This window comes from Maylandia zebra, linkage group LG10 (genome assembly GCF_041146795.1).
Source record: "Maylandia zebra isolate NMK-2024a linkage group LG10, Mzebra_GT3a, whole genome shotgun sequence".
NCBI classification, from domain to species: Eukaryota; Metazoa; Chordata; class Actinopteri; order Cichliformes; family Cichlidae; genus Maylandia; species Maylandia zebra.
In genome coordinates, this window is record NC_135176.1 from 20,472,558 (window position 1) to 20,486,650 (window position 14,093).

The following is a 14,093-nucleotide window of genomic DNA, read 5'->3' on the forward strand; positions in this document are numbered from 1 at the left end:
CTTTACATATTAATGTATATTGTATACTTTTATATACTTTATGTCGCCTACAAGTGCTTTACAGACCAAATATCGGGATAAACAGAGAGACTGTATATGAGCGCATGCTGTAGTAGCGATGCCCATATTTGGACGCCCCTCGTGGAAAGCTATGTATAGGCTGTGACTCCGACCGTGCACTATATCCGCTGCTGCTTTGTTTCACAGATTAAAAGAAAAAGGGGGGAAATATAAACAATTTCTTTCATGTGTATGTGCACTTGGTGACCTGCACATTCTTGAAGGTCAATGGTGTCAAATAAAGTAATTTTAGCTCGAGCTGCTCTTATGATACACACTTATTTAGGTTTAATTATGCAATAATAATAATAAAAAATGTCATCTCACATGTGGCCTGATGAAATTCAGATAATGTTCGCTGCCTCTTTGCAGTGTGTGTGTTCAGATAATCAAATTATGTTTCTCTGATAGTCTGTTCGCTGCCTCTTTGCAGCGTGTGTGTGTGTGTGTGCACTGCTTTTCACAGTGTGTAGCTGCATGGATGAGTGCTGGTCTGTGTGGCATCATCTGTGACGTCTGATGCAACGTGAAGACCGAGTGGCATCAGAATTAAAGAAATGCCTCGCAGAGTGAACAAAATTTCTCAGTGGTAGCTTTGAAAAAGCATAGAAGATAGCTCAGTATTGCATCAGGCGGACTTTACAGTATAATGCTGATCTTAGGAATGGCACATAAGCAAAATATTTCCACTGCTGTGACACGTGTTTACATCCTAACCCTCTTCTTGGACATGAATGTCATGGTAACTTGGGGCTTTTAAGTATTTTTTTTTAATTTGTTTTGTTTTCTTGTTAATTGTTCTTTTTTCACAGTGGAATGATTGTACAATATACAAATTTTAAAAATAGGAACTTTGTCTTTTAACTTGACGATGGCAAAGCCTGTTCTCATTGGTGAGGAAAGACTTTGTCAGTGGATTCTAAACAACTCAAGGATCATCAGTTCAAACAAATCTAAGTGTGAGATATTTGGATGTGTCACCACTTTGTTAAGATCTGGAAGAAAACCCAAACAGTCACCCTCAGATGAGAGGAAATCGATTAGGATGTTCAGAAACAACCCAAGAACCACCAAGGCTCAAGCCTGCCATTATCTGGAAACTGTTGGAACAGCAGCATCACTGTTCACAGTGAAGTGAATTTTGTAACACCAGGGGCTGAGAGGGTGCCGACCAATAAGAAGACTCATTCCAAAATTAGAATTTTCAACTTCAAGTGAAATTTCTGTCTGACCGCATGAACAAGCCAAATGTCCTCTGGAGAAAAGTTTTATGGTCAAATGAGACAAAGATTGAGCTGTTCACAATGAAAAGAAGTATGTTTGGAGGAGTAAAGGTAAGGCTTTCAAACCTAAGAACACTGTACAAACTGTGAAGAACGTTGGTGGTAGCATCATGTGCCTGTGTTGCTGCCAGAGGTACTGGTACACTGCGCAAAGTGGATGGAATAATGAAGAAGGAGGACAACCTCCAAATTCTTTCCTTAATGTCATATCAACAGCTAGATGCTTGAAACTTAGACACAACTGGATCTTCCAACAGGACAGTTTTTTTTGAATGTATAAAACAGGCTAATATTAAGCTTCTGTAATGGCCTTCCCAAAAGCCTCAGCCTCCACCCTGTGGCTTAAAAGCCGAGTCAGTGCCAAAAAAACAGCCGATTTAAATGAACTTAAAATTAACCAATGTTGCAAAGAAAACCTGTCAAACATCGAGCCGGAATTATGTCAGAAGCTTGTTGATGGCTCCCAAAAACATCTGGTCGAGGTGCAACTTGCTAAGGGACATTTAAACAAACATTAGAAGAGGTGTATGTACATATCTGAGCCTGTATGTATACATTTGATCTGAAGTGAATCAGAGAAAATCCAAAATAAATTCAAACTTGTGTCCTCAATTATTGTTTTGTAAAGTCATTCATAGATCCACTGTACAATCGTTCCACTCTGGAAAAAGAACAATTCAAAAAAATAAATGGAGCCCCAAATTACCATGACATTCATACTTCATACAAGTGTACGTAAACTTTTGACTACAGTTGTATATAATGGGAAAGATATTCCAGGAATGGGTCTTTATTTAAATATTTCCTGATCTCTGACTTGGACATATAATGTTAATGTCAAATGTTCAGGAATCTAGTCAGTGCAGCATTTTGGCATTGCTCCTCTACAACTTTGATATAAAGGACTAGCAATAAAAAAGGGCCCACCTGTAAGGTTTTAAACTTTTGGTTATGTTATGATTTTCTGTTGACATTTATAGCACCACCGCCACAAACCAAATGAACTGAAAAGGTGTCTTTGGGGCTCCTGTTGCTGTAAATGTTTGTTTTTGTTATACTGGACACAACAGGAAAGAGTCTATGTACAGAGCTACCTCTTGCAGTTTCTTCCTGTGCACCCATTGCTCTCGCTGTCCGATGGCACTATAGTAGCCACTCGTCTCACCTATTGTCCTTACCCAGCCATTGTGCTTTGAGTTGCTCTTTCAATTTACTTCCACTTTATCAGGCTAACCCAACTGGGTGTCTCAGCAAATACAACAAGCGTCATGGCTACAAACTGGGCTCCACAGTTAAAACGACTAACCAAACACCACCTAATCTCTGCTTTGGCCCTGCGTGCCCATCCTGTCTGCACACTATCATTACTCAGGACAAGGCCAACACTTCAAAGCTCACGTCTTCTATAGGTCACTGTGCTCACAGATGAGGAAGGTCATGGCCGCTGCATGCATGTCATTGTTCAGGCACATTCTTTAGTTCACTAAAAGATTCTAATTTTGGAACAATTTTAACATCTATTGTGAATCTTTTGGTGAGTGAGTGCTGTAATGTTACAATTAGTGTAACAGGTATAGAACAGCACGCGTGTCACACTTAAAGAGGGATTTTGTATAATTTACAAATAGCAGACCCTCTAAAAACTAATTTAAGAACGCAAAACTCTGCACTGTTAATCAAACACTGGCAGTGTTCTTTTACCAGCCTTGTGTAGCACACAGGCTGTGCTCTCTATGAACCTACTGGACTTATTTTTATTCATGTGGAAACAGTTGTGTCTAATTACAGTCATGCCTACTTTGGATCACCTGCAGCTCACAAGATTCTGGGACAACGTTAATCCACCTGTGGCGAGAATTTCCCTACGCCGTTTAATCCCGGCATTTCCTGAAGAACAACCTCAACAAGAAAACGATTAGAGGACTTTAAAAACCGTCTTAGGTAAAACCTAAAACGACTTGTATGCATACATGCATACACACTTACATGCTGTTTTTTCTCTGCTTAAATTTTGTTTGTTTGTATCAACATTGTGGCAGCTTTGTGTGGTCATGTGTGTCACAGATAAAAACAAGCTTTTAGGTCACTGTTGCTTATGCTAATGAGAATTACAAACACCCTGACAAACCTTTGCTGAAAGTAGTCTGGCAGTTTGAGTTCCAGTTTTCTCCAAACCTGCAGTGTAAACTGACTACAACTAAACGTTATACACTCCTTGGCCACTTCATTAGGTACAAACTTAACTGCTGATACAAGGCAGGATGGATCCATGCTTTCGTGTTGTTTAAGGCCATTTTTTTGTTTACGCCAAATGGTTATCCTACCATCAGAATGCAGCAGAAATCAAGACTTAGGCAATCTTCTCTTGTCTAATTTTGGTGAAAACTGTAGGCTCAGTTTCCTGTTCTTAGCTGACAGAAGTAACACCCAGCGTGGCTGTAGTCCATCTGTTTACTTTTTGATATCTTGTGCATTCAGACATGCTCATCTGTATATCTTGGTTGTAAAGAGTTGTCATTTTCCCATTTGCATTACTTTTGCATTCCTATCAGCTCGAAGCAGTCTGCCCATTCTCCTCTGACATCAAGAAGATACTTTCATCCAGAGAATTACCACTTGCAAAAGTCTTTTGAGCCACCCTTAATTTCTTTATATTTTACTAGGAAAACAGGAGTTCTATCAAGCTTAAAAGTCAATACTTGGTGTGACCACTTTATTCTTCAACACAGCCTGAACTCTCTTAGCCAAGCTTCGTTCTAACTTCTTTATGCGGCCTTCTGGACAAGTTTGGTAGTCTTCGGGCTTCTTGAAGGCATTTAAAGTTCTTCCTTGGATGTTTCTCCCTTTTGTAGCATTCTCTGTCAAGATGATCCCACAATACTTCGATAAGGAGGATATCTGGGCTCTGAACCTGCTTTTTTGTGGTTTTCTATCTATGCTTTTACAACATTAGCAGTGTGTCTGGGATCACTGACATGGGGAAAAACAAAGTGGATGCAAACCTGAAACTTTCCAGATGGTATTGCATGGTGGATCAAAATCACCTTGAACCATAGCTTTTACCGTGTTTTACAGATGGCTGCAGTCACTGTTGTACCTTTTCCTGACAATATGTACAGAGGACGTCATATTGATCATCTCCTTTAAAACCAGAAATCTTTTGTATAATATGGCATAACAAATTACCTGCCTTTTCTCCCCATTTCCTTTTCTTAAGAATGGCCTCTTGACGGCCACCCTTTCACTAAGACATGACGAGGCCGCAGCGAACAGTAGATCGAGCAACTGAAGCGTCAGATGTATCTCTCAGGTCCTATGTCAGGTCTTTGCTGGATTTCTTATGGAAATTACTTTCACAAATTATTCATTTCTGCTTGTAGTTTTTTTTTTTAAACTGCCACCGTTTTTTCTCCTCATTTTTTAAGGACACACTGCATGCCATAATATATGCCAAGTTTTCAGCTAATAGCTGTTTGTGAATCACCTTGATGCAAAAGTGCAATTTCATGATTGTCAGTTTGTTTTCATACTTAACAAAAAATTGGGAACAAATGTTTTTTTTGTGCCAGGTTGCTGGTAACAAATTGGCTTTCATGTGTAAACAACACTAGCTCATTGGGTTAGGTGCCTTTTTATGCTTGAATTAATCATAGCTCAGTGTTAAGTAGTTCAAAAACAAAAAGAAACTCCATCCATCCATCCATTCGCTTCCGCTTATCCTTTTCAGGGTCGCGGGGGGCGCTGGAGCCTATCCCAGCTGTCATAGGGCGAGAGGCAGGGTACACCCTGGACAGGTCGCCAGTTTGTCGCAGGGCTAACACACAGGGACAGACAACCATTCACACTCACATTCACTCGCACATTCACACCTAGTGGCAATTTGGATTATCCAATTAACCTATCCCCACAAAAAGAAACTATTCCCCGTAAATGCAACCAATATCCTGGTCTTTCAGAAATCCTGAACAACTAATCCTCAAGTCCACTTTTAAAAAAAATGACAAGAACAAATCTAAAGATATAAAGAATAACTTAAGACCTGCCAGCCTACAATCATTTAATCTCCTCTGACTTACTCTTGCTCACTGACCTGACTTTTTTTTTTCCTGACTTTTGCTCCCATTTCTCTGCTGTAAAAGTCAAAAGAGACAGCACACAGCAGGCAGCAGGAAATTTAATTAGTGGACAGAATTAACAATGAAGTTCCTGCAATGATGGCAACGTATTAATACACTTCACGATAATGCTGAGAGAAAGAAGAATACAGGTGAAAAGAAAAAAGAAAATCAAGCCTCATTTTATAGCTCAATAAACCAAATGCTGTTACTGCCTTTAAACAATGAATGTCTGTTCATATAACAAATCTCTTATCACAGTGCTTAGACACGGTTATTTGCCCAACTCAACAAGTATTTGTGAAACAATCCTGTGTAAGAGCATGTCCAGAAATATCAAACTCAGGGGAGAAAACAGCGACTGGAGTGACTGGAGTCGCCATCATTTTTATGATGCTACATGTTGCTTGACTTTGGGAGGTCATCATCAAAATCACATCTCAGCTAGCAAAAGAAAACAAGAGCAAGAAATTACTTTCTTTTTAAAGTAATCGAATGGAAGAAAAAAAAAAGAAAAAAAGAAGACATTCCAAAAACAATCATTGTAAACAAAAACAAACAAACAAAAAATGGCTAAAAAGATATATGGTTTTCCTCACTGATTATTAGATCAAAAATAGTGTACATACAGTAAGTGGAATGACTGAATGAAGATACAACATCAAACAATTTATACATTGGATCTCTTAAGTTTCATTCCAGGAACAGAAAGCTGTGTTTTCTCTACATCGTTGACACTTATGAGGTCTGACATCAGCTTTATGACGTGATGTAGAAATAAATGTACACGGGGCAGGTGCAGCAGACTGTACCGTCTTTGCAGTGAGAGAGAAAGGGAGAGATTAAAAAAAAAAAAACATGAGAAATGATACACCAACGTGCAATCGACAGTGTTCTTTGACTGACACTCTTTTAAATAGAGCCTAATGATAAACGCTGACTAATGTGATTATCTGCAGAAAGCATCACATGATGACCAGATGAGGCTGGGTCCATACAGTATGACAGCTCCTGTTCTTTTGCATCATTTTTCACCAACTAAGCTTTTCTCAGATCATCATTACATTTTAAACGTTTATTTACACAGGTAGTCCCGTTGAGACTCAACGTCTCACTTACAAGACAGACCCGTTTAATCTGTACCATGCAGTTTTTAGAGTTGCTTGAGCTTTACAGCCAAACAGTAAAAACAAAAAACAAAACACTGAAGAGAAGTGCAACACTGGGGTGTCTGTCATTTAATAGTAGTATAGATATATAAGGCAATAATAAGGAATTACCCTGGACGTGCAAACTTCTACTCTTTACTTGCATCGGGAGATCAGGAGAACCATTTCTACTCTAAAACCTTTCTGGACTGAAAGATAAGTGACTCTTATTCAATCAGTCAGGCAGGTAAAGAAGTTGTGATTGCAAATCTAATACAAGCTTAACATGGTACATTACAGAGGAGTTCATGCAGTTTCCATAAGCGAAGTGCTTTCCTGAGCTTCTGTGCAGCACATGCCACCAACAAGCATCATGCAACGTAGTTTTTTTTTTTGGTTTTTTTTTTTTTGGGGGGGGGGGGGGGGGCCAAAATATGCCATGATGCTGTCCGTTTTAAGACTTATGTGACCAATAAGCAGCTTTTTTTTTTTGCTGCCATATGTATGGACAATAACTTCAACTGATTTAGTTCATTAGTCATAAACTTTGTCTAATGAACTGCACATGTAAACATTTGATTGGTACACAAAATGCAGGACATATTGTGTCAAGGTTTACATGATGGTACAATTGGCCGATTTGTTTTTCAGACGTAGATATTTCTGTACAAATGTACAGTATCCAAGTCTGAAAAGAAAAACAAAAAACATCTTAACAAAAAAAGAAAAGAAAAAAAAAATAGATCAGAATCAACAGGTATAGCAACATAACTGTGATCAGAGTCGTGTAAGAGTTTGATCAGCGAGGCTAACACAAATGTACTGCAAAGAAAGCGTGCAAGTGTGCCATGCAGCCAGGGATTAGTGTGATTGATAATGACAGTGTATCTGAATTAGTTTGACAAGAAATGTCTTAAAAGAGCTGAGGTTGTAGGTGATGTACAGTATTTAATCCCTGTTAAACAATAGTTCACATAACTCATATACTAGTGGTGGTTTGTCTTTCCACTGGCCTGATATTTGTGGAATGAGAAACATCTGCAAGCCAGTTTAGAAGAAACACTTTAACTTCAGCACTCTTATTAAACCCCATTTACATTAGTGGTTACTGTTAGAAAAGAAACGCTTGAAAACTGGCTTGCAGAGTACCGTCACCTTTGCAACACACCACAATCACATTATCCTTTTTTTTTGGGGGGGGGGGGGGGGGGGGAGATAACATGTTTTTATAATGCACCAGAGACCACGTCTGGCTGTACTTACAAAGTGAAATGACAGATTGCAGTCAGATCTCTGTTAACATGTGGTATTAAGTTTTGTTTTACTGAAGTATTTGTGAACTATCGCCTTTGGTCTTGTTAGTGCCCATGCAACCACCTTTAATTCCAGAAAGCTCTTAGAGACAGAATAAAATAAAGCAAACTTACTTCATTCATACCTAAAAAATAAAACAAAAACAAAGAACAAAACAGGATCAGAATTCTCATTTACAGTCTGCATGCATCCTTATGGTACACATTAGCTCCAGCACACATATTTAGACGTTATTCTACTTTATTCACATTATATTACAATCATGAATATATGACACTCATCTGTGGAAAGTCTGAATGTATCGTACACCGTTTCCATTCCTGCAAATTACTATTTAGTGCCAAATATTAACGATATTATGAATGCTACTGACAGGTGCTTTTCTTAATATACAGTTATAAAATAAACGCACACGGAAGAGAGGAGTCAAAGTTGTCTGAAACATCGTCAACATGTTCTATGTGTTGCCAAAGTTCATGCTCTAACTCCAAGATAAAGACGATATGACTTTGCAATAATATCCACAGAGTGAAAGAAAGAGACAGACAAAGAGAGAGATTAAGAGAAGTTAGGAGGGAAGAGAAGGCAAGAGGCAGTCCGTTCTACAGCCCCAACAGTTTAACCCCCAACTGCCCGTATCCCTCAATAACCCTAGTGTCGTACTTTTCCAGGAATGTAGTTACGGTCAATGGTTTCCTCTTGAAGAAACATGTGAAGACAGCGCTCGTTCTGGGCCAAGGGGTGACCTGCAATTCTATACAGAAACACAGAAACAAACATTGTAAACTCACTCTCTGCTCATTTTAAAATGCTTTTCAGGAACGCTGTGGAAAAGCAGCCATGGATTTGTTGCTTGGTTCTCCTTTCCCAGGCACAGATTAGATTAAGCCTTGTGTTGGGCTACACAATTTTGACAACAAACAGCTCACTAAAGTGGATAGAAAAACTTAAAGAAACGACAGCAATGGCTTTGATACAAGTTCAGCGATAGAAAAAACACAATGAAGTCTTGCTCGCGTCTCCCTCCACCCAAGACTCCCGCCTATAATGTAATTTTGTGACTAACTGACCTGTTGATAAACTGCTCCAGGCCCGATCTTCGCTCCTCAATGAATGACTCGTCAAAAAGACCCTCATCACTGCGAAAGGGCAACTGTCTCTTCAGGGCCTTGCCCGGCAGAGGTGGTACAACAATCTGAAGGAGGCAGGGGTCGACACAAAGAACAGGAAAAAAAAAAAAAAGAAAAAAGAAGGAGAAAAAAGTCCACACTCAACATGAAACAAAGTCAACACCGTAGACATTTCCACCGCCAAATTTGGGCCCTCATAACAATTTCATGTAGAATAGCCGTGCAAGCGCATGTAAACATTTTAATCACCATATTTTTGTTTCAGAAAATAATAATAATCAGATTACTTATTTTATATGGTCAAGTCACACAATGCAATCTCTGCACTTACATTGTTAATTATTATTCACTCACCTTACTGTCTCTTTCCAGCTCATTCTTTAACCACTCAAAGTCGCTGTATCTTCTCCTCACACAGGAGTCCTTTAATTTGAAAATGGGAAGGTTCGTCTACAAAGAGAAGGCAAAAAACAAAACATGTTGGTTAATTTGAAATTCAATCATCTGCATGAGATGGCAACTGATATGTAAGGAAAGGACCTGCACTACAATTCCAACTATTATCAGTTTTCTTCCCCTATTTCACTAAAAGCTTTAACTCATCTTTTATCTGGCTACAAATCAGATCTGCTAATAACTGGCAAAGGTTTGTTCTGTACAGAAAAAAATTTATCTATACTTTGTTTATTTGAAAAGCAATTAAAGCCACTTGTAAAAGCACAGATTATGACTGCAGCGACCCTCTGCTTTCCACTATTGATCCCAGTGAGGGTTAATTGGACTGATATGGCTTTTTGGTAATTATTAGTTAACCACAGGCCCCTGACCCAATCTTCCCTACCATGGTCTATTACAATTTTCAAGCACTGAGAACAGTAAGTTGTTCATATTGTGCAAGGTAGACTCTCCACAGTGCCACAAAATGATGATTTGCAGGAAAGGCAGGCACGTTAACATTCAATTACACAATTATAGTGCGTCTGTGTTGTGTCACTGAATCAGCTTCCTGAAACGTCCTTAGAATTAGCTGTGTTAGTGATTTCCCACGTCTCACATTCTTTTAAGCTTAGCCGTCTTTCTAGTGAACAAGTTAGTTAAAACTTGTGACTGTTACATTAAATTTGACTTACACAATTTCACAACAGTCAAATAAAAGCCACTTTACAGAGAACCGTAAACTTCCTTGCAACACTATAGAAAAAACCCAACATTTAACTCGACCTCTTCATATTTCAATAATCACAAAACACTTTTATGCGTTTTGCTCTACGGTTTTTAGAAAAACACCAACACTGTTAGCCTTTTTCATTCAGCTTTTCTCTGAATATCAATATGAAACTGTCGAAGAATATGTACGAATAACGTTTGGTTACTCCTTCATATATCCAGATACTATCCACTGATGTATTTAGCTCTAGAAATCCAGACAGACAAACAATGTAACATTAAATCAGTCTTAATTTACTTTACAGCGCATTATCACATATAGCTAGCAGTTAGCTTCCCGGAGTCTGCTGGAAATTCCTGGTTTTGTTTTAATGTTTTATTTAGTTTCCTTTTACTTAACGCAGACTAGCTCACAAACAATACTGTAAGCTGAGGAAAAACTACGGTACTGACTTTGAACTAGTGACACTGCTTACATTCCCGTAATTGCACCTTAGCATACCTTCAAGAAACTTCTACATGTTAGCTAGGCCGCTGACAGTCCCAGCTGCTCGATTTTTACTCGCGCCCCACCTCGAGCTACTCTACGACGAATAGCGACAACGTAACGGCACGGTGACCGTGGCTAACTGGCTAGCATCGGTACTGTAATTAAGAGTTAGCTTAGCGCCAAAAGCTAATGCTGCAAGGTGTTTGAGGTTTACGCCTCGATACCTACCCTCATGCGAACTTCGTAAGTTGTGTAACGGCCCCGTCCGACTCCAACGATTTGTGGATCATAAACGTCTATCTCCAGGAAATTGCTGGGGGGACCGTAAGCATCAGTCAGGTCCTGGGGCTTGGAATTCAACCGGCGAGTGTCGGCCACCACAGGATCTGACATTTTGTCGGGTTGTGATTTTCAGACGACCAACGGAGAATTAGCGTCAAACCAACTAAATACACAGTGAAGTCTTAAATGTCATCTGAAGACATCAACTGCTTTCGATAGCTGACCGCTTCAGCTGGGGAAGTAGCCGACTTGTGTAGCTCTCTTTGCGGGGGCCAGCCGCCTTGCGCCCTACCCTACCCTTCTTGAATCAGAAAAATGCGTTGACTCAGTTCCGTACTGTGCGGGACACTCCGCACTCCCTCTAATGGACACACAGATATTGCTGATTGTACTGGGTTTCTTTTATACCCATCGCTACAGTAGAGCAATTCACAGGACTAAAGTTTTGATGAAAAAACACAAAACAAAACACAGTATTTGTATTTATTTATTTATGTAAAAAAAAAAAAAAAAAAAAAAACAGAAGTAGAGACGTACAAGGACCAGAGAGAGGTAATGTGCAAGCTAGCAAAAAATATATATGACACAAAAATAAAGGTAACAAAAACATTAAGGCAAAGAAAAAGTACAACAAAATTGTTTTAAATAGATATCATTGAAGTTATATTTGTATACAGGTAGAGGAAATTATTGTTTTCTCAATGTTTTGAGAAAGAACATAGCAGTTACACATGTTTATAAAAATGATAAAACGATTTTTTTAAATCAACAAAATGATAATTTGGTTGTTAACTAATGACAAAGTGTGATATTAGAAGAGTATGAATGATGGCAAAACACATCTATTTGTTTGTCTGTTACAAAACATTTTCGGCATAAGTTTTACAATAACACTATTAGCGAGTAAACGATTGTATCATTAAATGATATAGAATAGAATAGAATAGCCTTTATTGTCATTGTACAGAGTACAACGAAATTGGAGTGCCACTCCCTTATATACTGTAACAGTAACAGTAAGATGTTTGGTTAAAATGCTAAGGCTCCACACTTACACGGGTATTTTTCAAAACGGAGATTTTCCGTTTGTGTTTTTAAAAAAAAAAAATCCTGTCCACACCTAAACGCAAAATTGAAGAAAAACGCTGCTACGAACATGCCAAAGCAACAGGTGGCGACATATTCCTAACCTTGTAGAAATGTTGGCCAATCATAAGTAATGGCCTGTATTTGTATAGCGCTTTACTAGTCCCTAAGGACCCCAAAGCACCAGTGTGTGAATCCACTCATTCACACACTGGTGATGGCAACTGCATTGTAGCCACAGCCACCCTGGGGTGCACTGACAGAGGCGAGGCTGCCGGACACTGGCGCCACCGGGCCCTCTGACCACCACCAGTAGGCGGTAGGTGAAGTGTCTTGCCCAAGGACACAACGACCGAGACTATCCAAGCCGGGACTCTAACCGGCAACTTTCCGATTACAAGGTGAACTCCCAACTCTTGAGCCAGATCGCCTATAAAGTCTAGAAGCCTGGACGGGAAAGAGTAAACAAAGATGGCGCATAGAAGCAGAACTGAGTCCTATGTGTGGAGGGACAGTAACTGTGTGTGTATATGTAAGCATTTAAACACTGCAGAGAGTACAAGTAACAGTATTTTGTGTAAGTCTGCCATTGTAGAAATTCATTTCACCGAAACAATAACGTGGCGCACAGTGTGACGTCAAAAAAGGCGCACACCTTTGACGCTGCGTTTTCTCCGTTTTCCTCATCCACAGTAAATGCAAAAACGGACTTTTCGAAAATATCCACCCTGGCAGGCGTTTTTAAAAATCTCAGTTTTCAGTGACCGAAACGCCGTTTACGTGCGGATGAAAGGTGCAAACGCATAGAAAAATCTGCATTTTCAAAAATACTCGGTAGGTGTGGACGTAGCCTAAGATATCATGTTTTCAAATTGTCCAAATCTGCAGGCAATATTTGCTCTTCCCTACTTATTCTACAGTTTTAACAGTTTACATATGACAAAAAAAGATTATTGAGCAAAGTATACATATGTAAGTTTATATTTCTACACTTTTTTCAGTAAGCTCAAAATGTGAATATTTATCAAAAATATAATAATATTTCCAAGGTCAGTTTTCAGAGTAGAATAAAAAAGCTATTGTAAGCTGCCCTGAAGCACAAAGACCTTTACTTATTTTTATTGTGGGTTTTCCTCCTGGTCATAGCTGCACTGCTTAACAATGTTCCCTCTAATTTTTCACATGTCTGAGCGAACGCACAAACTCCCTGAGCGATCCCTTGGACCACTGTGAGCGACATCAGACATGTGCACTGTGGTCACGCCGGCATCAAATCCATCCAAGTTTCATGGTTTATTAAAATAATCAAATTACAGCGTTTACATTTATGTTAGACTACTTTTAATTAACTGCTTTAGCCCATTTACAATGGAAATGTAAAAAAATCTTGTTCATGACCTGTGTAGTATGTTAACACTTGGAAGTAAAAATAACTTGAACTCCAATTTCGAAAACACAACTTTCTTTCTTTTTTTTTAATTTTTTTTTAATTTTTATAAAGCTCTTACTTGTATTATGAGTCTGTGGTCTGGGAGAGAGTCCTGTAACTCTGTCTCCAAAATACAGTATATAAAGACCAATGCTGGGCAATTAATTATATAGTTACTTCTTCAAAAAAGTAACTCAGTTTGGCGAACAACAACGTTTTTGCAGCTATTTTTTAAATGCAGCCAAGGCGTTTTTAAATAAACATTTCAAACTATTTACAGAACAATCAGCTGTTCTGCATCAAATCTGATGCCACAAAAATTATTTGTGTCACTCCAAAAAATTATTTCTGTCCACTATGAGATAAAGGAGAACAACAGCCTGATACCTGCAGGCCTGATAACAGGAGATGTATCACTGCTGTAACACCTGTAACATTCAGCAGTCGCCTCATTGTTCTGACACACACAACAAAACTACTGACTACACTACACACTAACGACACAAGATTTGCGCTAAACGTTGCAAATCTCTCACATCTCAAAACACCGCCATCACTCCTAAAACTCCCCCCTTTCTTAACAACTAGA

General features: G+C 38.9%; 1 protein-coding gene across 2 annotated transcripts; it reads right to left on the reverse strand.

Annotated features, from left to right (window-relative positions):
* Positions 1-5,501: 5,501 nt before the first annotated feature.
* LOC101472820 (sorting nexin-12) lies at positions 5,502-11,359 on the reverse strand. Of its 2 annotated transcripts, XM_076889332.1 has the most exons (5): positions 10,936-11,359; positions 9,405-9,500; positions 8,991-9,115; positions 8,584-8,674; positions 5,502-8,044 (listed from the first exon to the last, which is right to left on the reverse strand). In XM_076889332.1, exons 1-5 carry the CDS (start codon positions 11,098-11,100, stop codon positions 8,039-8,041), a joined length of 483 nt encoding a protein of 160 aa, XP_076745447.1. In that variant the 5' UTR covers positions 11,101-11,359; the 3' UTR covers positions 5,502-8,038. The 2 variants fall into 2 exon arrangements, with proteins under 2 accessions (XP_076745447.1, XP_004550371.1); XM_004550314.2 differs by lacking the exon at positions 5,502-8,044 and having other exon boundaries at positions 8,080-8,674.
* Positions 11,360-14,093: the final 2,734 nt, after the last annotated feature.

Excerpts from the sequence above, each read along its gene's own strand:
- LOC101472820 (XM_004550314.2), bottom strand. The coding sequence starts at position 11,100 with ATGTCAGATCCTGTGGTGGCCGACACTCGCCGGTTGAATTCCAAGCCC. Across the intron at positions 9,116-9,404 it reads AGCTGGAAAGAGACAGTAAG|ATTGTTGTACCACCTCTGCC; the intron begins GTGAGTGAATAA and ends TGCCTCCTTCAG. Across the intron at positions 8,675-8,990 it reads CTGGAGCAGTTTATCAACAG|AATTGCAGGTCACCCCTTGG; the intron begins GTCAGTTAGTCA and ends GTTTCTGTATAG.